This window comes from Camarhynchus parvulus, chromosome 1, assembly GCF_901933205.1.
Source record: "Camarhynchus parvulus chromosome 1, STF_HiC, whole genome shotgun sequence".
NCBI classification, from domain to species: Eukaryota; Metazoa; Chordata; class Aves; order Passeriformes; family Thraupidae; genus Camarhynchus; species Camarhynchus parvulus.
Genome location: NC_044571.1, coordinates 24993687 through 25019669, shown reverse-complemented (window position 1 = coordinate 25019669; position 25983 = coordinate 24993687). Strand labels below are relative to the sequence as shown.

Sequence of the window (25983 nt, the reverse complement as noted above, 5' to 3'; positions counted from 1 at the left end):
GCTGCAGCCTGCAACAGGGTGAGCTGGAAGGTAACACAAGCCTGGGAAAAAGTATGGAAAGGGACGTAGTTCCAAGCTGCTTTACAGATCAGCAGCTGTCTTCAGCCAAAGAATGAAAAATGGGAGACCACAGCCAGCCTTTAGTAGCTGGAAATATTTAAGGGCAGTATAAATATGGCTGTACTGATCCATCTATAGCTGAACATTCTTACCACCCTCTTTCACATTTTTGTTGTTTGCTTCTGGCTTTTCACACTCAAAATATCCCTCAGAATCAATGCAGACATTTTGTGAAAAAGGCTTGGTTTGAAACCTTGTCTGCACTAGTTCCTATATAAAACTTTCACTGGGGTTTTGCTAGTACAGTCCTGCTGCTAAGTATTGATGTTCTCAGCATAGGCTGGTGGGAGAACGCCAGAACAGCAGAGGCAGAAAAGACCAGAAACATCAGCATCAGCCACAACAACAGCAGGCGGAGGCACAGAGGAGCAGGAAAGAACAGTAAGTGTGTAGGGAGAATGGAAAACCAGAAGGCTTTAGAGAAAAGATGAAAGGAGAAGGAAATGTTAGAGAATAGAAAAATTACACAGCAACCCTAAACCAGCTCGGGAGCAGGAGACTGATTCGGAGAAGCACAGGTGGCTCAGTGTAACCTGACAGTCTGAAGGCACTGGAAACACAACCACAGATGCACACAAGTAGTGCACCTATTTAGAATTAAAACAGGACTACTTGTCACTGTGAGCATGTTTGTCTGGCAGGGAACATCCACGCAAGGTGATGCAGTGCATTTTGGGGCCCCTCAGTACATTTTTAGAAAACACTGAACCCCTTCAGCTGTCTTGTGTTTGGCTAGATCCAAAATCTTACTTTGTACAGAAGGATCTTTTGGAATACAAGGGTCATCTCAGTGGTATGGTTTCACTGTTCAGGAAACAAAACACTACCATTATACACAGAATGTTCTAAAAAAAAAAACCAATCCCAGGCTCCCATCTTTCTATGTGAGTCTTTCACCTGATCCACTGGATTTCACAACCTTCACTTCCATGGCCTTCCTACTGCTGGTCCTGCTCCCTTCTCACTCAGGATGAAGGCCTGCAGGGTGACAGGGAGATGAAATCTGCTCACCAGAATGTTGGCCCCTCCAGCCACGAGGTGAAGGAAACAGCCTGAGCAAGCTTCACTGTCCATCCAAGGAACAGAGCACTGGCTACCTGGCATAGCACCTGGTCACAGCAAGCAGCTTTTGGTATGGGATGACCATGAAGAACAAAAAGGCCTGCCCTGGAACAGCTGCAGTAACACTTGGGAAATGCCAAAACGCAAAAAATCCCAATAACAAACATGGAGTCACTTATATCCACAGTGAAAAAAGTATTTAAAAAACTGAACAAGAGCAGCTCTGCACTATTGATTTTCAGATAAATGTCTGGGTCTGGGAGTGACTGCAAGCACAAAATGAGAAGATTTGGATGGAAAGCTGAATGCTATTTTGGCTCTCCTACGACCTTGCTGGCCATACGTTCTATGAAGATTCTTTATCAGAACTGTAATTTGGTTACCACTACAACAGGTTCAGGCTTCCCAGCAGCAGCTTGCTGCAGCTGCTGAGGTCAAAGATGAATTTCTTGGTTTTTTGAGCTACATGAATGATCATTAAACAAGACTGCTAAAGAAGCAAACTGTCAAAGTCATTTCATTTATTTCTTAATATCACATCTGTACAATTTTCATACATACAGCAGGAAATGCACATTGGTTACACAATGGCATTTGGCTGCATTTCCAAGTATAATACAGTAAGTGCAACTCCACTTAAAATGTACATTTATACAACTTAAACAAATTAAGGATTGCTACACCACTATCTGTGACAGTATAAAGCTTCATTTATGTTATGTCTCATTACTAAACCACTTCCTGGTTAAATACAAAACATATTCAATCTTTTAAAAATGGCCTTTGTGGTACCTGGCCAGCATATAAAATATTTGTTGTTTAAAATTTAACCATTAACTTTTGTTTTAAAAAATAATCCTCTAAGCCTATTTAAACATTTGCTATTGAACTGTTATACTGACACTTTGTAGCAGGAACCAAATTTTACCCTCCTTTTGTTTGTTCTTGCTTATCACCAAAAGAAATTACTTTTGAATGTATTGCAGCTTTATTCAGATATACCCAGGTGGTTAAACTATTTATCAATTTTCCTCAAAAGGTAAATAACATTTTTCATTAAAGAAAACAAAATTACATTGCAGAGATATTTGTCAAATTTTTAATGGGTAGAGTGCTACCAGCACAAAAAAAAAAAAGAAAGAAAAGAAAAGAAATAAAGAAAAGTATTAATTTATCTTTTAAGAAACACCCGAATATTCTTATATTTTTACTTTTGGAATACATTGGTCCACAGACCACATTCTTGTTACAGCTTACCAAATGAAACCTAAAATTTCTTATTGCCGTCCCTGTAACAGGAATGGTTCAGTTTTAAACCTCCTTTAAAAATATACATTTTACAATCCTTTCACCTCAACAAAGGTGACACTGACAATAAATACACTGGTTTGGTGGGTTTTTTCCTCCACTATGAAAAGTCCACAAACTACCTGTTGTATGCCCTTTCTTTTTTAGATTTCTCCAATGCCTTGTCCATAGTTTTCTCGTTTTCTCCTCTACATTTGGGGCAGTACCATTTGCCCTTTGGTTTATGGTTGAGTCCCACACAAGAAAAGTGAAACCATTCAATGGGGCACTCATCATTATCACATCCTATCATTTCTCCATAGGAGACTTGGTTGCACAAGCAGTATGTTGGCTCATTAGGGTCAATAGGAAGGTCAGGGGGAGAAGCTTCCCGCTCTGCTTTAGCCTTGGATCGTTTCTTCTTCTTGGATGTTTTTGCTTTCTTCTCCTTCGGTGTTCCTGAGGTGATGTCATCGTGATCATGATTATTTGAGGCATTTTCTCTATTCTCATTATTCCGTTGCCTCCTCGATCTCTTGTTGTTGGGCTTTTCAGCCTGTGCGATTGTCTCATTCTTCGACTTATCCTGGCTGGCTTTCCCGCTGTTTCCAGTGGTGTCATTAGTCTCTTGGCAAGTCTCAAACAGCTCCACGTGGCTGTCCACTTGCCTTGTTCTGTTCTCAACCAGCTCCACCATCTGACTGACGATTTGGATCTTCTCGTCCCCCAGTTCCTGACTTCGAATCAAGGCTCTCTGTATGCAGTGCAACATTCTTCTCTTCTGCACAGCATCTGTCTCCCGTTTAAATTTTTCATAGTAATCATCCAGGTCCTTCAGAATCTCTGCAAAGAAGAAATAAAAACTATAAATATTTTTGACAGGGAGAATGGCAAAACAAAACCTCCCATTTTTCCTTCCATACAGCAACAACTTCTTGTAACATGCAGCTCCGATCAAAGACAGATGCCCTGAAGCTTGTACCTGACAAGCAGCTCATGACTCCACTGGACTGCTTTTGTTCTAGGTGGTCCCACAGGAATGGAATGCAAATGCTGATTTAGGAGAAAAAAAGTGACCAAATATATTTTTATGTATGCTGATAATGCTTCCCTTTAAACTTTAGAAATTAAAAAGAACTAACTAAACCAATACACATACCATCAAAAGCTCCAAGGTTAACTGCAAAATTAGAGGAGAAATTAGTGGACGTTTTCTGCATTAGAACATTAACATTTTCAGTGAATGACAGAACAGGAGAAAGAGAGTGGGACAGAAAGAAACCACAAACCAGCCTAGAAGCACACTGCTGGGTTACTTGACAGGAGATGGAGAAGCACCAAATACATGGTCTAGACCCAAAGCTATCTCATCCAATACTGTCGAGCTATTTCTACTGAAAATACGAGGCCATGTAAATCCCTGGATTGCAAAACCAGGAGTACAATATCCAGGAAGTTTAGATTATTTCCCACCTATACTTTCTGTAAAATACATGTTGCTATTCTTTAAAACACAAAAATATTATCTTCATTAAATACTTACTGCAGAGCAGGAAGCAAAGTTAAAAGACAACATTAAAGATGATAGGCAACAATGGGGAGCTAGAGCTTTGGCTTTAAAATATGTTACATCCTGAATTGCACCTGAAGGATTGTTCTAACAGTTTATAAAAAACAACAATGCACAAAGTGTCTGAAGTTTCAAGAATGGCTCTGGAAACCTATTTTTAAGAAAATGTTTTTGAGTTTCATTATGATACTCAAATCAACTACAGCATACAGGACACTCAGCACTCCATATTAAGTCTCAAAAACACACTGAATGTTTTTCCCACATCTCCTTTCTTCTCTGAATTTTTATTTATTCATAGGAACATGTGACACATATGCAAACCAAGAGTTACCCTGTGGTTTAGGTTTTGGCTTTCCTCGGCAGAGTTTTTAAACATGATTTCCAGTGAAGACATGGAAATATTACGCAAGCTTTATTCAGGTTTTAGAGCCGCAGCTTGTGCTTCACACATTGGTTAAGCACGACCTGTCAGCTGGTTCTGCAATATAACCTATCTGACCAAATCAGTATTCCGATATGTTATTAACCATTTTAAGCAACTGGTGGGGTTTTTAACCTACAAAAAAGCCCAAAACAAAACAACAATAAAAAAATACCAAAAACTGTATGCCCAAGATGCCACCAAAAGATCCTTCAAACATACAGCAGATTCTACATTCGGGAAGGCTGAAAACGCAGAGTTAATGATTTTCAGTGGCTGAAATGCAGAAGTTTTATGCTTTAAGCTTTGGCACTTGACTGATGTCATCAGTTTAACCCGTCAGAATCTGGTGGGTGGGCATTTTCTATGAAGAACGGTCTGTCTGAACAGCACAAAACCATCACCGACGGAAGTTCGGCGTCGGGAAAACTTCGGTTCCAGCACTGGCGGCTGCCATTCCCGGCCGGCTGCGGGCTGGGATCCCGCCGAGCGCGCTCCGGCCGTGTTTGGCATGTGAGACACGGAGCGGGAGCTGCGCAAAGCCGAGGGCGCTCAGCCCCGGCGCCGGCAGCGCAAAGCCGCTCGCTCGGTGCTGAGGGAGCCACCGGGGCCGTGCTGCGGCTCGGGCTGGCTGCAGCCGCTCGCTCGGTGCTGAGGGAGCCACCGGGGCCGTGCTGCGGCTTGGGCTGGCTGCAGCGGCCGCCGCGGGAGCCTCGGCTCACGGCGATTCCAGGAAACCGCGCTGCCGCGCCGTGCTGCAGCAGCGGGAGCGGAGAGCTGGCGAACGCGCGCTCCCGGGCATCACAGACGCCACTCAAGCGGAGGGAAGCCGTGCCGCCGGAGCTTCACTCCCAGCGCAGCTCCGCGGCCTCACGGGGGCCGAGACGCCGCGGAACGACGGCGACCGGGACACGGGCGAGGGCCCGGCCTCCTCCCCGCCCCTCTGCGGCGCCCGGGGCCGCCCCGGAGATGACGGAGCCACCATTGTTCTCGGGCAGGAAACGGGGACGTCCCCGCGGAATCCGCGGCGGTCCCGGGGGCGCGGGGGGGGGGGCGGGGGCGGGGCCGAGCGGACCCTCCTGGGGCAACAAACGAGTGATTGACAGGCAGCAGCGACCAATCACGGCGGGCGGCAGCGAGCTGGCGCCCGCCCCCTCCGGCCAGTCACGAGCGAGGTGCGGCTGGAGCAGCGGCGCCCCCCCCACCCCGGACACGTCAGTCACTCTCCGGACGGCCAAGGTTGCCCCGCCCCCTGTTGCGAGCCCGGCCAATCAGAGCGCGCCGGCCGGGACCGGCCGAGATATTCAAATCAACCCCACGGAAAAGTTGCTTCTCGAAACGTCACGACGGGGCGGGGGCGCGAGACGGGTCGGCCCGGCCCCGGAGCCAATCCGCGCGGGGAGGCGGGGCACGGGCGGCCCGTGGGGATGCCCCCGCCCTATCAGCGCCCCCGACGGGCGTGGCCAACCGCGATATGCTAACGAGGTCTGTCTATAAAAACAGCGCGGACGCCCCTTCCTAGCACAGCGCGGAGGTGCCCGCTGGACGTGGTTTCGTGGGGGGCGATGCCCGCCTTGTCCTTTTCTTCCCTTCCCACCCCCGAAAGCCCCCGCGCGCTCCCGAAGAAGTTTTCTCCGGACCCTTCCCCCGGGAGCTGACGGGCTCCCTTAGTGAGCTGCCCAAGGAGCGGCTGAGGCAACGGCAGGCAGGGCTCGCTGCCCGCCGCCCCTAAGGCCACATGCACGGGGGCGCGGGCAGGGAGAAGGGGGCCCCCCTCCCGGCACCCCGGCTGTCACCGCTACCTGCGGCACAGAATAAAGCACCCCCCGCCTTCCGAGCGGACGCCAGCGACCAAGTGACAAAGCTGCCCCGAGTCCCGCAAACCGGCCTCCCCTTCCTTCCCTCCGCCCGTGGGGAAGGGGACGGCGTGCCCCGAGCGCGGGGAGGGAGGGGGGCGCTTCAGCCCGGCCGTAAACGCGACCGTGTGTGCCGTCCCCCCCCACTCACACCGCACACGCCGGTCCTGCCCCCTCGGCCCCCCCGCCCAACGGAGCGGGGCTGTTTCACCGGGTGAAACGAAACCCACCGAGGAGGGAGCGAAGAAAGCACACCCTGCCCCCCACTCTCGCCTAACCCCCCTCTCCTCCCTCCCTCCTTCCCTCCCTCCTTCACTAGCTGCCTCTCTCCCCTACTACAGCCATAATGAATACTGTACATTCCTAAATGTTGTGCTGTAATCTCTTCCCCCTCTATCCACCCAGCACTTTCTTCCGTACCCCCAAACCCTTCCACCTCAGCCCCACGGCCAGGGACGGCCCCCCTTTGTGCACCGCACACCCCACTTCCCTGCCCCCGCCTTCTTGGCCAGCAATTTACACAGAAAAGCAGAGTCCTTGCTTAATAAGAAAAGCCGGAGACCTTTTGTTCCGCCCCATGACAAGAGCTAACGCTGCAGATCAGTCCCTCTCTCTCCTCGGATCTTTCCTCCCGGCTTTCTTCCTCCTTTTACCTCTCAAAAATAAAGCTACCATCCCTGTGGGGTGCAGAGGGGCAAACGGAGCCGAAGCTCAGCTCTAAAGAAAAGAAAGGAAAAGACACCCTTTCCCCCTGAGCCCCAAACCACACACACGGACACACACATACATAGAAAACACTTACCTTGATATTTGGCGTCAATTTCCCTCATCAAGGAGACATTTCTCTGCAGATCGAAGGGCATAGACTCGATGGAGTCCAGATAATCCTCCACATAGTTCACTAGGTGAAGCTGGTCTCCGTTTGCAGGACTCAACATTTTCATCCGGCAAAGAAACAAAAATCCTTCCCCACACCTCTCCGTGTGAGAGCAAGTGCTGCTCCCTTCAAAGACGATAACCCCGATGAAGGTCTCACTCCCTGCCCACCTCTCTCGGTAGCTCCCCCCCAAAAAACCGAGGGAAGCTACATCTGACTCCTCTTGTGTGAAAAAGAGGGAGAGAGAGACACACACACACCCTCCGCTAGTCCCCTACAGCCAGCAGCAGCTGATTGAATGGCTGTCGTTGTGGGTAATTCACGAAGGAGGTGGTAAGAACAATCAGAGGGATTTGTGTGTGTGTGTGTGTGTGTGTGTGTGTGTGTGTGTGTGTGGGGAGAGGAGGGGGGGAGGAGGAGGAGGAGAAAGGAGGGGGGCTTAAACCAGCTCCTCCGAAACAATCTGGAAACAAAATGTGCTCTGCAAAGTGTCTGTCAGAGGCAGCGGCAGCCCCTCTGCCTGCGCCAGCGCCGCTCTGCTCTGCTTCTCCTCCGCTCCCCCCTTCCCCGCTCTCCTCCTCACCGCCGCCGCCGCCGCCGCTCCCCGGCGATATCAACGCAGCCTCCTCGCTCCCATACGCCGCGCTAGATCCAACGTGGAAAACCCAAATACCAGTTTCAAACACTTGGGAAACATTCGGCCCCGCCAGCCAGGGCGCATGCGCTCTCTCCCAGCGCTGTGTACACACACACACACTCTCTCTCTCTCACACACTCACCGCACACACTCAATCCCTTCCCCCGCCCGGAACCTCCGCATATCCATCGGCCCGCCTCCCTTACTCACGTTTGGGGAGGGAGGGAAGGCGGTGGGGATGCGGGCCGAGCCAGGGGGCGGGCGGGGCCGGCGTGGGCGTGGGGTGAAGGAAGCCCCGGGGAAGGCGGAGGCTCCGGTGAAGTTGCGCGGAGGCTGCGAGGCGAGCGGCCCGCGGGGAGGCTGGGGGGGATCGCGGGGGCAAGTGAATGCTTTTGCGCTAGGGTACCGGGACTTTGGAGGAGTCTCGCCTCCTGCAAGCTCGCCCCGGGATGGAGGGGCTCCGAAGCCCTTCCTAGGAGAGGGGAACACTGAGAACCATGCGACGCCACCCCGCGCTGCGGGCAGGGCTGTGCCCGGCGCGGCGCCGGACGCCGAGGGGAACCGGGGAGCGTTCCGTCCCTCCCTCAGCGGGCACCCGCATCCATCACCCCGCGGCGCCTGACAGCCGCCCTAGCCAATCACCGCGCCCCTCGCGTCCCGCCCCGCGGCCCCCTCGGCCAATCCCCGCTGTGACACCGCTGCCCGGGATACCGCGCGCCGCGGCAGAGGGGGCGGTAACGCCCGAGGGGAGGGGGCGGGCCTGCGCACGCGCGATTCCTCTGGCGACGGGGAGAAAATGGAGCCGTTAGGGACGCAGCGCGACTACGTTTCCCAGCGGTACCCGGGCGGGTGCGCATGCGTGAGGCAGGGCTGGCTGGAAGGCGGGAGGGGAGGATAAAGGGGAGGAGGGAGGGTGCCCGAGCCAGCCAGCCAGCGAGCGAGCTTGCTGCGGCTGCCTTGTCCCGCGCGGTGGTGAGGGAAGGGTCACCGGGGACGCCGCCGGGGCTGCGCTGTACAGGAGGCCGGCGGCGGAACGCCCCCGCTCCGCATGGTTGCCGGCGGGGAGGGCTTACTGCCGGCAGAAGGGGAGGGGCAGAAAGGGAGCCCGGGTACAGCCCCGTGCCCCCCGCTTTCTCCCCGCCAGATGTCCCGGCGGTCGTGCGGAGGAGCCCCGCTGTCGGTCAGCGTTGCCTTTGTGTCCTGGAGTCGCTGCCATGTCCCGGAGGCTGCAGGCACCCGGCTCTGCCGGGATCGGGCAGCGGGGAAGGCGGGGCTGGAAGGACCTACCCCAGCTCGGCTGAAGGAAAACAACGTGCGCTTTCTGCCTCTTGTTGTTTTAGCAGACATCACCGGCAATCCCCTAATTTAGAGGAGACTGAGTCATCGCTTGTGAGCGCCCGGACTCGCTGGTGCAGTCGCTGCTCAGTGAGGCCCTGGCGCTGTGCTCGCTGCGGGAGCGGCGGCCTGGCCGGGCACCTCAGCCCAGGCTGAGCCCTGTTCAGTGGCTGTGCTGCTGCCCGCAGCTTGGTGCGTGAACCCAGAACTGGGGCTCTCAGGGAAGAACAGGCACCTGTTTAGCAATACCTCCAGTATCCTCCCTCCCACCTCCCAGTGGGAGACATGCACCCAAATATTTTCTGAGGAGTGGAGACGTACCACAGAACAAACTTTTTGAACTGATACCGACCTGCTGTTTCGGGCAGATGTCAGAGGGCACTTCCTTGTTTTCTGAAGATCCTTGTAAGTTCTCCCGTGAGTTTCTTCCTCTCGTTTTCTGTTTCCAGGAGTTGGTGTAAAGAAATGAGTTGCTGAAGTAAATAAAACCCACACACACAAGGTCTCAGGTTTTTAACTTAGAAGCACCATGGCATGTAAGCATTGCTCCGAGCCAGTGTTTCTGGAGCTGTGTACTTTGGTTTACTGTGGCATAGAGAGGGAGTGGTCTAATGGCTGCACTAGCCTGGGAATAGGTATTCCTATTCCAATTCTAGATTGTTGGCACCTATCTGGTAGTTAAAGCCTTCTTGCCTTCAAGAAGGTGAGCCACTGTCAGCAATTAAAGGTAGTTAACAGTCCCCTGGGTAGTGTAAGAATCCAAGTCAATAATTATGACTCAGTAGAGGCAAGACATCTGAAAAGAATAGAGATGAGTCCTAAAAAGAGTCATTCTTGCAAAAAAGGTAATCATCATTCTAGACACACACAACTAATTACACATATGAATAAGAAATGGTTTTGTAAAAGTACCTGCTAATTGACTAAACAGGAACTTTTGTCCATCCTCTTAATAGACAAAAAAAAAAAGGAAGGGAAACGCTGAAGTGTAATGGTAGCCTGCTACGTTGCAGCAATACTGTCTTTCAACAAAAGTATTGATAGTTTGGACGTGCTGAGTTGAAAGAGCTTGGTATCATCTGTCTCTCAAAAGAGTTGTCTGCTGTCTCTGTTAGCTTCTTGTATGTTACTAGAAAAATGACAGAGAAAACCTTCATGGGACTTTGCACAAGTCCTTGGGACAGGAAGGGACTGAGCTCCCCTGAGAATGCATTTGGTATCCTCTTTGAAGGTCCTCTTTTACAGCTCCTAAAGGTGATGCTCAGTGCTTTGTATAGTGCTGTAATCAAACATATACCTGTACCCAGAAACAGCAATTCTCTGCACCCCCCTCTAAGCCCAGCAGCAGGTCAGCCATTGTTTTAGGAAGCTGGGGGAGGGGGAGGGAAGGATAAAATCAGGTGTATGAGTACATCTCTAGAGTTGAAAGTTTTAGAAGGTATGGAGCTGACGCCCACTGCCCATCTCTGCTTTTCCTCCTTCTCCTCTGTTTTCTTCTTATTTTGGCCTCTTGCCTCTGAACTACAATAGGTGAGAGATGGGAGATTTTGAATAGAGTTTCAGACGTTCTTTTCATATTAGGGGCCCATTTCTTACCCTGGAGAAAGATTTGCAAGTAGAAATGAATGTCATGTATCAAAGAAGGGCGGGCTTAATTTTCTTCCTATTTCCTATATTTGACTAAAGGAGAAAAGTATGTATCTCTTCTCCTTTGGCTCCCAAGCTCTGTTTATAAGAAATCTTTCCTGTGTAGAACCCAATCTGAGGTTTTCAGACGGTTCTTGAAGCTGTTGCCTTACTACAGATCTAAATTCACAGCAATTAGAATCAAGGGAACTTACTACCAGATCAACAACTTGCACAACTACTGTCATATACGCACCATGTGTGTATATACAAAATATACTTCATATAACATACATTTTTTAGTAATTATAGTCGTTCCAGTCATTATGGTTATCTCAGCTAATCAGCACAAAGTTCAGAATACTTGATATGAGTAACATAAAATCCCAAACCTCCAAATGTACCACAAATGCACATACTGCAAAGCTGGTACAAGGAATTCTGGCTGTCTCATTTCTCCTTCTCTGCCTTAGCTGAATATTGCTGTATGAAATACTATGTAATCATTACGGCTGTGTCTCTGTTTATTAGAAAAGAGAATATCTTCTGATCATTTGTCATTATACTTTATACTACAGATGAATCAGATGGGTTTATTCCTGCTAATGAATTGCTGTTTCTGCACCATTTAATAGCTTAATCCCTCTTCTATAGTTACATATGCTTGGAGGGTTTTTTCCTTGCTTGTTTGTCTGTTTATTCTTTATGAAGCTAAATTCATGCTTACGTGGATGATGGTAATAGAATTTTACAAGCCTGTTAACTTTGCTTGTGGTTGTAAGTTTCGAAACAAAAATACAAACAATTAACATGCAAGACGAGCAGAGCTGAGGTTTGCAAGTATGAAGACCAGCAGAGTCATGGCTCACCCTCTCATACAATACACATTGGCTGTGCCCTGGATAATATATACTGTTTACAGATATTTAGGCCAGAAGTACCTGTTCATGTCACCACATAATGTTGGATGAATAGATTCTAAAATCTGGAAAACAAATCTAGTTGTGTTTGTCCTTTTGCTGCTTCCCAGTAAAGGCTCAAAAACTTCATGAACTTTCCAAATCCCCACCTAACACTGGCCTGCTGTTCTAAACTTCTCCCTTTTTTATCAGATATTTCACATCTCCTCCTCTGCTTGACCCAAGGCAGTTGCACTCACTGCCTCCTCACACCTGTTTCCTGGCTACTGCCTCCTTTTTCTTGCACCTGCTGCACTTCTAAAGCATAGTGAGCTTAAACAGCATTACACTGACATTAAAGGTCAGCAAAAAATTTAGACTGGAACAAGTAAATGTGCATTGCAGTACTAGGCCAAAGCAAATACATCCGAGTTGTCCCAGAGTGTCAGTGGAATGAACACAGATCAAGGGCAACATATTCCATGGGATTCACATTCCTTTAGTGAATTCAAGAGAGATATACCTCAGCAGTTGGAAAGCACTGACAAAGACACCAATCTGAACCCTGACTGAATTCTTACCAACCCTCAGGCTTGTGGTCAGCTGTGGTGCAGGACCCAAACACTACCAATGAAAAACAGGCAATGTATTTCAGAGCAGTTGGTGGGTAGGTTTTCTGAACAGCAGTGGGTTGTGTTAAGAGCTAATAGACTTCTGGTAAGAGCAAGAAAGTTTAATTGGTTATATATGTCCACTACCAATGAATTTTCTTTTGCAGTGTTACTCCCTGTCCCCAGAATTACTCTTTTCAAATAGATTTCTCAAGATGATTTCTCTTTTATAAAGCACACTCTTTACCTTGTGAATATTTGGTGGAATGGCCTCTCAACATTCACAATATTTCTAAGCCAAGAATTTGTAATAAGATTGAAGCAATTTTTAGTCTCCTTTTAAAATCAAACAAGATTCTGAAACAAACCAATAAGCACCTAGATTTTCTAAAAATAAAAAGACTATAAAAGTTAAGTCAAAATGTGTCTGTAATTACAGATTACTACAGAGCACCAGCAGAAATTCAGTCCACTGCAGTGGATTTAGCTTGTCTTTGCTTTTGGTTTTTAATCTGTCTTTATAACCTTTGCCCCTGTATTTTCTCAGATTCAGCTTCCTTGCCAGGTTTCTGAACTAGAACTTGATGAGAAGGGCCACAGATACTGGAAACATGCTCTTGCTAACACAGCAAATGCAACCTTTTTCCTCTCTATCAACAACTCTAAGATGGTGTGGTTGAATTTTTTAGAAGATAAAATACAGCACCTTTAGCAATTGCGGGGAAACTGTAAAAATTGCAAAGCATGTGTCTCCTAATAATACGTGGAAATGGAAAATTGTTTTTAGCTTTATTCATGTATGATACAAAACATGCTCTGAGATCTTACCTCTGGAGGAAAATCTTATAGGTATTCCTAGGACTGGAAGCTGGAAAATACAGAAGCCAGGTGAGCCAAAATCCCCAAAGATCCTCCCTGCTCACCACAGAAATGTTGCCAGCACTGCTGGTGGACAGCACACACAGCTGTGCTTCTAACAGACTTCCTTCTTGATCAAGGATGGAGGGGAAACGTTGCCTTCTTACATATTCAGATAAAGGAACAGAAAACACAGAGATCCCTTCTAAGGTGTTCAGGAGTCACCCCTTTACCTTTGAGTTTCAGTTTTTAATTTAAAGGAAGTTTTAGCCTTGATGACTCTTAAGAAAAACATGAGAACATGAGCTGACAATATTAAATACATGTGTGTCCCCTTGAAACAAGAGTTTACCTGAAGCTCAGGCAGATGTGCTGCAGTGGGATTGTGACAAAGAGCTGCACTGCTCTGCAGATCGCATTTCCTCCTGGCTATTCTGCAAGTGCCGAAGTAACAGGAGTACAGCAGGCCCAGGCCTGGCACCGATCAGGTGTACCTTGGCTCCAACTGCTTGCAACCTCCAAAGGCATCTTCTACTCCAGGTGGAAGCAAAGGTCTCCTGGTGGCATCTTTTGCTGCTATTCTGCCTTTCTGGTAGCTGGCTGTTGTGTTCTTGCACGTGTCCCAGAGCAGGAGTAAGGGTACAGGTATAGGTGGCATAAAGTGCAGGTATGCTTACAGCCACAGGCCAATTGATTCTGAGAATGCTGGTATTTTTAACATGAATAATTTATGGTTTTTATCCACCAGAATTAGTTTTGCTGTTATTTGAAATTAGGTTCTTTTTGTACTTCAGTGTTTGAAGAACACTTTCCACCATTCCACTGGATGTATTGTTTTGCATTAAATCTCAAGCAGGAATAATGTTAGCTGTTTATTTCAGGCATTTAATAATTGTGGCTTTTCCCACCATCAGAAAATAACATTTTACAGCAGGACATGGAGGTTTTGGGACTAAATGCTAAAAGCCAGTCTGGCTAGCACAGACATTAAGCCTTCTGAAACCAATGGGAAAGAAAAGGCTCTTGCATTCTTCTGATCTGTTGGCAGTTTCATCCATGACAGCTAAACCTGGAATTAAGCCTAAAAAACATCCATTGTTACTTAGTATTGATTTGAACTCTTTCAAAGTGCTTAGAACCATACAGAACAAAGAAGACAACAGAGTTAATGACAAGTCTTAACTAGATGTGTGTTGAACAGCAAGACATCAAAACCAGCTCATTATGGAAGCTGAAATAATTGGCTTGTGAAGCTTCCTGAGAAACATACAAAGCAAACATTTACAAAGGTTATTGGATGGTATCTTGAATTTCATCCTAGGTAGTCTTAAATTAACAAGCCCATAAAATAGGTTTCTTATTTGATCAAAAAGTTAAGATTGTTAAATGACAAGTTCCATGGAAAGTACCTATTAAAAGAAAAAGGAAACATTTGCCACCGGTAGGGCTTTGTATCTGATATGCTCTAAAATGAAGTAAGGTGTAGACAGACATCAAGTATTATGTAAAAGCAATAATTTTAAATGATCTTATTACTTATGAGAAAAATCTATTAAAGTCATCCCTGGCAGATAGAAGAGGAAACAATACAAACACTTCCGTGAGGCAGCTCACCACGGGCAGACCTGCAGCATCCAGTCCAGAAAAGCTGTGAGCGTTCAGTATTGCCTTTCTCCCAAAGAACAGCAATGTGCCTTAGCAGGTAACACAGTGGTCTGAGAGACCTGAACAGGCTCTCCCTGAACAGCCTGTTTAGAGGATTGTGTGGAAGACAGTCAGGAGCAGGACAGACAATGTGCTGGCACTGGCAGTTCACTCACTCTCCTTGTACAAGAGCAAGGGTGGCCATAATTGGAGCTCACAGGCCTTGAGTTCAACACATGCCAAGAGGGTGCTTCCTCAAGAGGACACTAGACCTGCAGTACTCCTTGGCAAAGCCTGGGATTTATGTGGGTTCACAGAGAATGGGGAAATTAATGGTACAGCAATCTATGAGGATGGGTACAAAAACCTGGGAGGGGGTGAAGCAAAAAAAAAAAAATCACAAGATATTCAGTTAAGGATGCCATCTGGTTGGAAGCTGGAAAAATATCTGGGAAAATATTCACAGAATCATAGAAAGGCTTGGGTCAGAAGGGATCTTAAGGATGATCCAGTTTCAACCCCTCTGTCATGAGCAGAGACACCTGTCACTTAGACCAGGTTGCTCAGAGCCCCATCCAGCCTGCCCTTGAACACTTCCAGGGATCCACAGCTTCTCTGAGCGAACTGTTCCAAAACCTCCCTACCCTATGAGTAAAGATTTTCTTCCTAACATCTATCTAAATCTCTCCTCTCTGAGATCAAAACTATTGTTCCTTGTCCTGTCACTATCTGTACAAGTAAGAGTCTCTCTCCCCTTTTTTTGTCAGTCCTCTTTTGGTACTGGAAGGTGCTGTAAGGTCTCCCTGGAGCCTTCTCCAGGCTGAACAACCCCAACTCTCTGAGTTGATCTTCATAGGATACCTGTTCCATCCCTCTGATCATCTTTGTGGTTATAAGCTTGTGGAATTCTCACTTGTTTCCTTGGTATCTGCTCATAGTCACTTTTGGAAACAAGGTACTCATTCAAAAATACTTTTGGTACCTACTCTTATGTCTGTTCCATTACACTGTTATTCATTCTAGTTGAGTAGCCGTGATTCAAGGTACTGCAGCCAGTTAAGCTCCATTTCCTTGATATGCTCTGAAAGAAAGAAAAAAAAATCCCCAGTGAGGAAGCAGACCTCGACAGTCAGCTGGGCTAAAGGCCAGGGTACCTCACCAAGTACTCGCCAGCACTTGCTGTCATTTTTTAAAACGTCTAGGTCAGGTAACACTTTATACAAGTATGTGGGAGTCAGGGGGATGCATTAAGTGTTTTCTGAGACTCTGATTTATTAAGTCCAGTTTGGGAATGTCACACTGTGTTTTATTTTCAGGAGCTAACAGGCTGCCAGCCGTTCTCTGACCTGAAAGGCAATTCAAAAATAGATTCAGTTCCTAAAGTGACCGAATTGACTCGACACAGTGGAGACCATTATGCTGAATTAGTCACACATTTCCTACGAACATCTCCCTTAAAAACCTCGCTAGGAAGAAGCCACGCTGGGGTTATACCGAAACACAAGGCTGGGTACGCGCCGCGTCAGCGGGACCTGGCCGGCCCAAGCCCCGCACCGCAGGCTCACCATAGCAGCGCTCCGCAGACTGCGCCGGGAGCGGCCGGAGTGGGGCGGGAGGGGAGCGGAGCGGGGCGGCGGCGGCGGCGGCGCTGCCCCCGCGGCCCGGCGGGAGGCGGTGGCGCCCGGCCCGCCCCGGCCCCGCCCTCAGGCCCCCCCCTTCCTGCGCCCCCGGCGGCGGCGGCCCCGCTCCGCTGCGGGTCCCGCACGGCTGTGGCGGCGGGGTGTGCCCGCTCCCCGCCCGCGGCCGGGCAACCTGCGCGCCATGCTGCGCGGGGCGGCGGCGGCGGCCCGGCGGTGCGGGCTCGGCCCCGGTGCCGGTGCCGGGCGGGCACAGGCGGGAGCGCGGCGGTGCTCGGGCGCTGCGCGGCGGCGGCAGTGGGCTTCTCCGGCGGGCCGCGACAGCGGGATCGTGGCTTACAACAGCCGGAGCCGGAGCAAGGAGCCGCTCGTGCTTGCCACGGAAGGAGTGGCGACCTGGTAGCGCCTTGCGGCGAGGCGGGCGGGGGGTAGCAGGGGTGACAGGAGCGGTTTGTGTCTGGAAACAGCTCCTGTGCCCCGTTCTGGGCTCCAGGGCACGAAAGACCTGGAGCTACTGGATAAAGGTCTAGCGAAGGGTCACAAAGGTGATTAAGGGACCGGAGCGTCTCTCTTGCGAGGAGATACTGCAGGAGCTGGGCCTGTTTAGTCTAGGGGAGCAAAGACTGGGAGGGGATCTCATCAGTACATATAAATACCTCGAAGATGGGTGTCAAGAGGATGGTGCCAGGCTCCTTTTGGCATTGCCTAGTGGCAGGACGAGGAGCCGTGGCCATAAACTGAAATACAAGAAGTTTCACCTCAACATGGGAAAGAACTTCTTTATGTTGAGGGTGGCAGAGCACGGAGACAGGCTGCCCAGGTGGCACATGGAGACTCCCTCTCTGGAGACATTCACAACCTACCTGGACGCATTCCTGTGTCACCTGCTGTAGGTTACCCTGCCTTGACAGGAGTTTGGACTGGGTGATCTTCCAGCCCTCACAATTCTGTGATTCTGTTTGCCTCCCCTCTCTGCAGGTACAGCTGCGGGCCGACGGTGTATGACCACGCACACCTCGGGCACGCCTGGTGAGTCGGGGATGGCAGTGTGGGGGCATCCAGGCAGATACACAGCGCTGGACATCCCACGCCAGTGGTGCCAGGGTTACAGTGCTGGACATCCCCAGGCTGCAGTGTGTGTCCTGGTGACAGAGCTGTGACTGGTGACACGAGGCCCAGCCCTTTACCCCCTGTGCTGTGCAAAGGGCAAAAGTCTGTTTGTTATGTATTTTTTCCTCTTGGGCTGGGATGGTCCATAAAGGGGCTGTTGGTTCTGCTGCCCAGCTAAGGCAGAGACAGTGCGTGTCTGTGTCTTGGGAAGAAGCATTAGGAACGTGTGCAGTTTGTTTGGGTAGGGTGAGTTTTTACAAATCGTATCAGCATAGTGGGACCTCTCATGTGGTGTCCTGATCCTGGAGCCTCTCAACTGTGTGAAAAGATAGTTTCACCTCAGGTTAGGTCAGGCACTGTGTTGGCACCAAGGAAAAGCCATGCAGGGCTGGCTAATAGAAAGGTGCTTTCCAGGTTCATAGATGAACACAACCCTTCTTAAATCTCAGAAGTTCCAGGTAGCTTAAAGGCCTTTTTGCAGAGTAACACTGCAGTGATTTACTATGTTTAAAAATAAAAAAACAATCCAGAACAGCACAGGTTTTTCTCTGTAGTTCATTAGGATTGTTAGAACAATAAGCTAGCTTCATTATAACTAACTTTGAAAAAGTACTTTAAATATACCAGAAGAGGTTGCTGGCACTTGTTTCAAAACAACACACCTGATGAGTAGACATCATCTGTTCTGCTGTTTCTGTGAAGCTGAGGAGAGTTGCAGCAGCAGCTCAAGCTGCTCTTAAGGTTTTTAAAGAGCAAGTTGTGTTGTGCTCTTTGGAGGAGCAGGGGTTTATCAGATAATTGCCATCTGTATGAAGATCAGATATTGTGCATTTCAGTAACTGAATAGTTCCCGTTCAATGTAAGGGATTTCATAGCTTCTCATCCTGTCTTATCTTCATTCAGAAACGTGTGTTAAATCTTGCTCATGTTGAACTGAGCCATCGCAGTAACTGCACAACTGCTGCATTGTTCTGTAAAAAGGAAGACTTAAAATACCAGTTATATGAAAGTACTGTTGTCAGTGCTAATGTTAATGCTGCTGTACTGTTGTGTTTATGTTGTGATGACTTTTTCCTCCTTGCTTTTGTCAAGTCTCAGCAGAAAATTGACCTCGCTTTTTACTGGTGACCTAAAAATCAGGAACATGATATCTTGGACTTGTTGTTTGTACTTAGTATTTTCAGGAAAACTTTTTTAATTTGAAAGTCATAGTAATTGGAGTATTTAAATTTACAGTTCTTTGTGATACAGGCTCCATTACAGTTTACCTTGAAATAATAACAATTTAAAATCATCACTTAAAAGCAACTGTGTAAAAAAGATGGTTATGAGTTTCTTGTCTTTATCCGTCCGTTGAGGTTCTCTAGTGTGGTAGGGCCTGTCTTCCCTGACATGGTGTAATAGGGAAGGAAATTGCAGAGATGCTTCTGTCCTAAGGGGTATAGTTGATCTAGACCACAATGTTTTATAGAGGTGGAGAATTTCATCCTTTGGTCTTGCAGCTCTCTTTTAAGTGGCTTTTAAGTGTCTGCTTTTTTCAGTGGTCTCTTGCCCTCAGACTTTCTTGATTAAAAGAGGGAGTAGAAAGGCCTTGCTTACACTTGCCTGGTTTTTTACCCATCTTTTCTTACCCATGTCTAAACTAGCAATTTCAGGCTTTCCCACTGTGGAGGTTTGCCATACATCTTCCTTACCCAGGTCTGACCTCTTCACGTGCTAATTTAAGAAAGAATGGTTAGTGCTGAGTGTTGCCTTTGGTGTATGTGCAGATACACCAGGTATAATTCTCTGTTTTAGCACCTCTTGAAGCACCTTCACGTGTTGTTCCTGTTGCCTGACAGGGTGTCTGTGCTGAAGACCTTTTGCTCTCTTTTCTCATCAGTTAAACCCTCCAGCATGGGAGGAGTTGGCTGTTCCTTTCCAGTATCTCTGGTCTTACACATGTCAGTGTTGACATCCTGTTGCTCAGCTGATTTGTTCAGGATGGTGGAGCACTCTTGGTTCTATTTATTTATTTATTTTAAAAAATGGTATCTTATTTTCCTCAGTAGCTAGGTCCAGCCATGGAACAGCTGAAATGTATGCTTCTGTTGGGGGGCCAGGAGAGGCCCTGGGAAATAGCATAAAGTCAAATGGAGTGGTGGCTGTTGCTGCTCTGCTGCTCTTGTTAAATGCCATCATTTTGTTGTACTCCTGCCACGTGTTCTTTTCTTACTAGAATTCCCTTTTTTCCCCCTCTGACTTGTGTCAAACACAACAAATGGAGCAGGTAATAAAGCAGAAATGGATCATGGAAATGAGTTTGAGATCCTTGAAGAGAATTTGGAAATAATGGCATTATTTTTCTCCTGTCCTCTTTCCATTCCACAAGGAGTTCTTTGTCTCTAAATAATTTAACATTCTCTAGTATGTTGTGCTTCCAGTCCTAAAAACAGATGCTCTGTCTGCCTCCATATGACATCCAACACCCATTCTATAGAGAGAAAAAAGTAAGACAGGCAAATAATAATATTTTTTCCCCCCAGTTCTGGGTCTGACCTTGATTGTACTGGTTTGACCTGCAGCCTGGTTGGCATCCAGGTTCCTGGCTGAATGCTTTGAAGTAAGAGTAAAACCAGCCACGAGAGATTTCTCTTGCATGTGCTCTGCCACCCCCTGATCTTGGCTGTCTGTTTTGGCTGTTTTTTTTAATCAGTCCTGAAGTGGTAAAGACCCTGTGGTATCAGGAATTCTGCTCTTGTTCTTGCAGAGTTTCTTCCATTAATTCAGTTGGAAGATGAGAGGAGAGGGAACAGTGTGAAATTTGTGCCTGCTCTGGGAACAGTGACTGCAGGGCTGTTAAATCTAATATCAAGCTTTTGATGCTGGCGTTGTTCCTCTGAACAGGATCCAAAGGCCAATTTAATATTCTTATGGAGTCGTGTCACCACATTAGATGAGCCTTACTCCCAGTGAGCTACTATTCATTAAAAACTATCTCCCTGGCAGCAAGGCTTTCAAAAAGTCTTTTTTCAGCATGGGCACGGCACAAACAACAACTAAAAGTATTTTTCTTCATTGAGATATTCTGCATCAGTACCTTAGTGCTACCTGGCACCTGCAGGGAAGGGTGCAAATCCATTTCTGTAGCTGCTTACACTTTGTTCTGATGGCCGTGGGAGTTGCAGTTTGTGTGATGCTGTGAATGAAATGAGAACCTGTAGATCGGTGAACCTCCTTGCTGGCTTTGGAGAAAACAGCCCAGAAACACTGAGGATTCTCATCATCTTGCAGGGCAGACACAGAGATTTTAGTCACCTTCTAGTATCCCACCTAGTAATTTGGTTTAACTCAGTCAGAGTGTGTTTTGAGAATTACAAATGGAGAGTCTGTGAGCAGAAGGAGCTGCAGCAGCTCTCTACAGCTTGCATATCCACCAATCTATCAGCATTAAATACTCTACTTTGTGGCAAAAGCCCTGAATAATTTTCAGAATAACTTTTATTCTCAAGTGTAAATAAAACAGAATAAGCTATAGGGCATTTACTCTTTGCTATCAGAAAAGATCTGTGGTGGTGTATGAATGAAATACTGTATTGGTGGCTGGTATCTATTGTTATTCAACCCTAAGAAAAGTTAATTTGAATCCTGCTTTATTTCTTCCTGTTCTTCTGCTGCATGACTTTTGAAAACCTCTTAGGATATACTAAGCCTAAGGGATGTATTCCAAGAACATCCGATCTCTGTGTCTCATTTTGTCCTGTTGGCTTTGAAAGAGTCTCCCAGCTCCTGTAGCTTGTGATGCCCTTTGAGTAAAGAGATGCAACAAAAGAAAACACTCAGAAAATCTGATGTAATGTGTCACTAATGCCAGAAGAGGGTAGGCCAGTTCAAGAGAAATTTGCTTGACTTTTGTGCAGGTAGCAACTGGTTTTGGAAAAACACCTTATGCACTGAAGATCTTTTCATTGCAAGTGTTGGGATTAATTAGATTGTCCTTGTGGCTGTTGGTTATTTTTTGTTTTAGTTTAATCTTACTACTGCATGTTCAAAAGCTCGTGTTTCTCTCTCTTCCAGCTCCTATGTTAGGTTTGATATAATTCGAAGGATAATGACAAGGTTTTTTGGAATTGAAGTTATCATGGTGATGGGGATCACAGACATAGACGACAAGATAATAAAAAGAGCCAATGAGGTAGGTGTTTGCTGCAGTCTTTGACTAACCTTTTGGTATTTTCTAAGCTGCTTATATAGGAAAATTAACCTGGGCTTGGGGTTCTTTTGTTATGTTTGTTTTAATTAGTAGGTAATTAACGTTGAGATTTCTGGTTCCCTAGTGTGGCTGTAATGGGTCTGGGAGTGAGAAGGGCTGAGTGTCGAGAGCTGTGGGGGTAAATGGGTACAGAGCTGTGTGATGGGGGGAGGCAGAGAGAAAGCTGCCTTACAGCACCCACAGCTGGGATTCTCCTGCTCTCTCCCCCTGCCTGAGAGGCTGGAAGGGAACAAAAGCCCTGCGTGAATCCTCAGCACAGTGAAATTATCCCAAAACGTAGCAGCCAGAAGCGTTCTGAGTGAGTTCTGGAGAAGTGTTGAGTGCTGTGATCGTGAAAGGCAGCACTGTACATACAGCACTGCCACGTGGGGCAGAGGGCAGTTCCTGGAAGGTGCCGAGCACCATCTAGCTGCAATGTCAGCACCTTGGAAAGCTTCACTTTCACTGGCTGAATTTGTCACCAACAGGGAAGTTAACATTTTGTGTACGGGTAAGTCTTGATAAGACTGGGGCTCTAAGTGGTTCTCAGCAGAATTTTAATATGACCTTTTTTATCAGATTTGCTTGGTGAATGATTATTTCAATTCTTTTTTTTTAATGGTTTTAAAAACACTTTTTGAACCCTGAAGCACTGAGACTGTATTCTGTATTTTTATTCTGCATTTTGAGTCCTTTTGTTTAATTTGATTTTAGAATCTATAACTCATGTCTTTGGGATCATAAGTGAATGTGTGGGATTGAATTGCAGTTGCAAGCTTTAAGATAGTTACTTGGAGCCAGAGACTTTGACAGCTGTTCCTTTTACTTATCTTTAAGTAAACAGTTACTTTCTCAGTTAAATATAGGCCCATGCATTCAAATGAATACTAGCACACCACTCATGTAGAAATATGTCTGTTCTCTTAGTCCATTTACTTGCAGTTTTCTAAGGCAGTAAACAATTCTAAAACAAAGAATCCCCCTCCAAAATTCAGGCATATTAAGTCCATGTTTGCATTTTAAAATTTTTCCTTATTGTCAGAACATCTTAGAGATTTTGTGTTTGAGGAGAGGAAATGACATGTTCTTGAAAGATGTGTTGCTTTACTACATTCTGTGGTTCTATGAAGTCATATTTTCTTGGCTTTTTTTTGGTGACCTTTTGAAGTGTTTGCTCAACCATTTGTTTTGGATGGCCAAGGCCTTTACCTCAGTAGCCTGCCTTTGTTGTTGGAACCTGTGCACCTGAAGCATTACAGTGGTAAATCAACTTGTCTAAGCTTGTTCATCATCCCCTGGTGGGGTTCATTTGGGGGGAACCTCAGAGTTGGGTACTAGTTCATGATGAACGTGCTGCATGCCATCAGTGGTCCTTTGAGAGAGACATGAGTCTCTTTTTGTGTTGAACATCCATCTGGATGGAAGGAAATTCCCCATCTTCTTTCTGTAGGCAGTCTTGTTTCTTTCTTGATCAAAGAAACAGCTGAGCTGTCTAGGGAGATGAATCCAGTCACTGATCTGTAGGCAGAAGCATGTCTTTGTTTTTTGGTGCTGAGCATTGTCCTCATTTCATTGCTGCATGAACATTGTCTTCACCAGAACCCCTGCTTTGTACAAACAGTGGTACCCACCTGCTGTCTCAAAATCAGAAGCCATAGAGATGCTCCAGTAATGAATTGGAAGTGATGAAATGGGATTGATATTGTTAATGATTCAGTTACCTGCAAGATGGACAGACTGACAGTATGTTGTCTTCTCCCCAGTAGTTTGTTCTCAGAGAAGATGTAAAAGCATGCATTTGAAACACTTGGATACATTGCTGTTGCTTACTAGGGCAGGTTTTGCTGTCATGCATCCTTCAATCCCTGGCCTCTTCTGAGTATTTGAGAGCAAGTACCTTACCATGTGCAAGTACCTTTCCTTTTGGGTTGCATTATCTCATCCCCTCTGCAAGAGGAACCTGTTCATGTCCTATGAATGAGAAATGTAGAGAAGGTGCTTGAGAAATGCTGGACTTGGCAAAGCGTGGAACTGGCTTTCAATATTGAGATCTATGAGTACCCATGATCTGCTGAAATAGCTTATTTTTCTTAATCACTGGAAATGAATATCTTGTCTCATCCTGCAAGTCTCTGATCTTTCTGACACGTAGGTGGTATTGGTGTTTCCTGTCAATAAGTTGAATGGTTTTTATGTCCTGTGTATGGTAGTATATTTTGTCACTGGAAATGAAAGACCCTCTCAAGAGGAAAATAATAAGAGAGGGAAAGAGTTTATTATTTTAGTCTTTGGTTGCTTTCTCTTAAAAGAGATATATTAATATTTTGTAAATTAAGCATAAATGAAATACTACTTCTAAGTTATTTGTAATTTATATCTCCTCCCTGTCAATGTTAGATTAATAAGCCTGTCTGACTCTTTACCTTGGGGGCTCTCTAAGTCTTCCAATTAGCTATTAGCTGTCTGAGAAAAGATTGCCATATTTTATATCATTACTCTGACTTATGATTTGCTAATCTGCTTCTCTTTTTTTCAGATGAATATATCACCAGTGGCTCTTGCTCGTATTTATGAAGAAGACTTTAAACAAGATATGACTGCCTTAAAGGTACAAACACTCAAGATTCTAAATTTAAGAGTATTTCTAAGCAATTATTTTTGGTAAAGAATCTGGTTTTGAGAGTTTGCTCTGAAAAAATAAATTTGTTGCTTGGAAACTGAGTGCTGATTTACTTTATCATTCCTCTGGAATGATATTACACACCTTTTGAGTAAGGAGATATGGGGAGAAGCAATTCTGAGCTTTGGAATGACCAAGTGAAACTTTGGAACAGTTTTTTTCCATATTCAGTAGATCCTTGATTCACAGATACTACTGTAATGCAGAAACAGCCCGATTGAAAGCACAGGAAACACAAAATCTTCTTTCATTGATTTCAAGTGACTTTGCTTCTTGTCTCCCTGTTAGAAGCAAAGAGGGAGCCACTGGGAAAATCGGGGTTTTTCTTTGCCACCCTCAAATATTTTTTCTGTGTGTGTATTATCTTAAATACTGCTTATGAATTTTTATGATACTTGCAATGTTTTTTAAAGATAAAATTGAGGAGAATGTTCTTTTTTTTTTGTTTTCTAGAGTGAAGGAACTCATTGGCAGTGTGTTAATGCAATGTTACTCTTTCTTTAAGGTCCTTCCTCCTACGGTATATATGAGGGTGACTGACAATATTCCTCAAATAATTTCCTTTATAAAAACAATAATTTCCAGTGGACAAGCTTATGCAACCTCGCAAGGTAAGACTCTGAGCAAGGTAACTCCTTGTTCAGCACATGTATAGGAAGTCATTGCTCTTAGTAATCCTATTTTGGAATCAGATGAGATACCTTGTGCCAGGCTTTCCTTCTGTTACTTAACAGGGTGTGAGTGAGTTGTTTGTGATGACAGGAGTGGGTAGAACAACTATTACTCAATTTCTAAGTTAAATGTAGCTCATTATTTATTATAATTGTTTACGGTAATAAACTGCTGTCTAAACTCCTTGGGGAAATCCTGGCCTGGTTTCTATAAGAAAGCTGGGGGAACCTCTGAAGAGGAGCTGTGTATGTCCTATGTGCTGTAAAAGATGTGTCTGCAAAGCAAAATGTGTGGATTTCTTTTTTTAGCAGAGCTGGTGGTTGTAGAAGAATTCAAGTGCATTGTAACTGGACTAGGTGTAGCTTGAGCTGCAGTAGGGGAGGGGATTGCTGATTTTGCATTGGCAAGAAAGAACCTGGGAGATCCCCAGAATTCAAAGTTATGCTGTGGGCAGAGTGAGCATGTACACAGAGGTTACTGAAAAACTGGATAGTGTGGAAACATCTGCTACTGCTTTTGCCATATTTCTGAATTTCTAAATCAGAATTTCAAATGGGAGTGGAAGAGCACTTTTTCTTTGCTTTCAGGGAAATGTTATCAAGTTCTCATCAATGTGCTCCATCTTTGCTATGCAACTAAACATTTCTTTTGTATTAGGTAATGTTTATTTTGATGTTAAGTCCTGGGGAAAAAGATACGGAGTGTTAACTGCTATTAACCCTGATGTCCAAGATGAAGCAGGTGAGTTTGTGGCATGAGCTTGTTTGTGTTAATGCATTGTTTGAATACATTTTGCATCTATGTGCAGACTTCCATTTGACAGTCTGAAACAGTTTTCTGACCCATT

General features: G+C 46.2%; 2 protein-coding genes across 3 annotated transcripts in view; one reads left to right on the top strand and one right to left on the bottom strand.

The window, feature by feature from the left end:
• Nucleotides 1-1688: 1688 nt before the first annotated feature.
• ING1 (inhibitor of growth family member 1) lies at nt 1689-7977 on the bottom strand. 2 transcript variants are annotated; one of them, XM_030958280.1, is made up of 3 exons: nt 4639-5587; nt 3452-3522; nt 1689-3312 (listed from the first exon to the last, which is right to left on the bottom strand). In XM_030958280.1, the coding sequence occupies exons 1-3, from the start codon at nt 4788-4790 to the stop codon at nt 2609-2611; spliced, it is 927 nt and encodes a 308-aa protein (XP_030814140.1). In that variant the 5' UTR covers nt 4791-5587; the 3' UTR covers nt 1689-2608. The 2 variants fall into 2 exon arrangements, with proteins under 2 accessions (XP_030814140.1, XP_030814149.1); XM_030958289.1 differs by lacking the exons at nt 3452-3522; nt 4639-5587 and adding an exon at nt 7122-7977.
• An 8650-nt stretch (nt 7978-16627) lies between these two features.
• The window catches only part of CARS2 (cysteinyl-tRNA synthetase 2, mitochondrial), a 35442-nt gene continuing 26086 nt past the window's right edge, over nt 16628-25983 (top strand). Inside the window, exons 1-6 of the mRNA XM_030963340.1 lie at nt 16628-16842; nt 17422-17472; nt 21610-21727; nt 24321-24392; nt 24970-25075; nt 25794-25877. Of these exons, the coding sequence (XP_030819200.1) occupies nt 16628-16842; nt 17422-17472; nt 21610-21727; nt 24321-24392; nt 24970-25075; nt 25794-25877 (646 nt within the window). The remainder of the gene's footprint in view (nt 16843-17421; nt 17473-21609; nt 21728-24320; nt 24393-24969; nt 25076-25793; nt 25878-25983) is intronic.